The sequence below is a fragment of the Eimeria mitis genome, genomic scaffold (assembly GCF_000499745.2).
Source record: "Eimeria mitis Houghton genomic scaffold, Emh_scaff248, whole genome shotgun sequence".
NCBI classification, from domain to species: domain Eukaryota; phylum Apicomplexa; class Conoidasida; order Eucoccidiorida; family Eimeriidae; genus Eimeria; species Eimeria mitis.
In genome coordinates this window covers 850-1935 of record NW_013570818.1, presented here as the reverse complement: position 1 = coordinate 1935, position 1086 = coordinate 850, and the positions used below count along the sequence as shown (strand labels likewise).

Genomic DNA, 1086 nt, shown 5'->3' with positions numbered 1-1086 from the left:
CTGCTGCAGGTGCAAGGAGGAGCATCAGGAGGAAGCAGCAGCAGACGAGAGCAAGAAATACTGGCGGACCTGGAAGGCGTACGCTCCCCGCAGCAGCAGCAGCCGCTGCAGCAGTCCCTGCAGCAGCTCTAGCAGCAGCTCTAGCAGCAGTGCTAGCAGCAGCAGCAAGCCGACTGAGTGCACATGCTATACCACCCAAGACTTCAGTAATTTTGTGTTGTTTAGGGTTTAGGGTTTAGGGTTTAGGGTTTAGGGTTTAGGGTTTTGCTTGCACTGTCTTCTCAGGGAGCATCGCTGCCTCGTACAAAAGTGAAGATGCCCCGCTCTCACCTGGTGGAGAGTGCGGCGAAGGTAAGCACCGAGACCTCTCCCTGCCCTCACGTTTGTTTGTTTCTTTCTTTCTTTCTTCTTTTTACTGTTTGTTTTATGTTTATGTTTAGGTTTAGGTTTGTGGCTTTCATCTGCATTTGTTTGTGGTCGTCATCTGTTTGCTGCTGCTGCTGCTGCTGCTGCTGCTGCTGCTGCTGCTGCAGGTAATGGACCATCTGCTGGCGAACAGCCGCAGCAGTGAGGAGCAGCCCGTTCTAGAGGTGGAGTTTGCTGGCGAAGAGGGAGTGGGCCAGGGGCCAACGAACGAATTTTATGCAGAGGTGGGTGCTGAATGTTTTAGTTTTTATTTATTTATTCTTTTTTGTTTTGTCTTTGGTTTGGGGTTGAGTGTATAGGAATAGACTGTCGTCGTTCTCTGTAGATAGCAGTTAGGTCCAGTGGCTGTTGATTGCTGCAGTCGTTCTTGCTGCTGCTGCTGCTGCTGCTGCTGCTGCTGCTGCTGCTGCTGCTGCTGCTGCTGCTGCTGCTGCTGCTGGTGGGGTGCTTGAGGCGCTGCTGTCGTGGAAGGACCCCGAGTTGTTTTTGAACTGCAGCAGCGGGGGAGGGTTATTCCCTCGCGCGTACTTGACGGACATATCTCTGGTCCCAGTAGAAATGCTGCGGCGCCCGCGAGCTTCTCCTCTTGTGCAGCAGCAGCAGCAAGTGGCAAGCTGGAGCGCCAGTTGTTCAGCCACTTCCGCCTGCTAGGACAGCTAG

At 53.6% G+C, this 1086-nt stretch overlaps 1 protein-coding gene across 1 annotated transcript in view; it reads left to right on the top strand.

Moving 5' to 3' along the window:
* EMH_0005280 (uncharacterized protein) overlaps positions 1-1077 on the top strand; it is a gene marked incomplete at both ends in the record, with an annotated part of 4766 nt that extends 3689 nt beyond the window's left edge. The window contains 4 exon segments of the mRNA XM_013497114.1: positions 3-78; positions 261-351; positions 534-654; positions 788-1077. Of these exon segments, the coding sequence (XP_013352568.1) occupies positions 3-78; positions 261-351; positions 534-654; positions 788-1077 (578 nt within the window).
* Between the last annotated feature and the right edge of the window lie 9 nt (positions 1078-1086).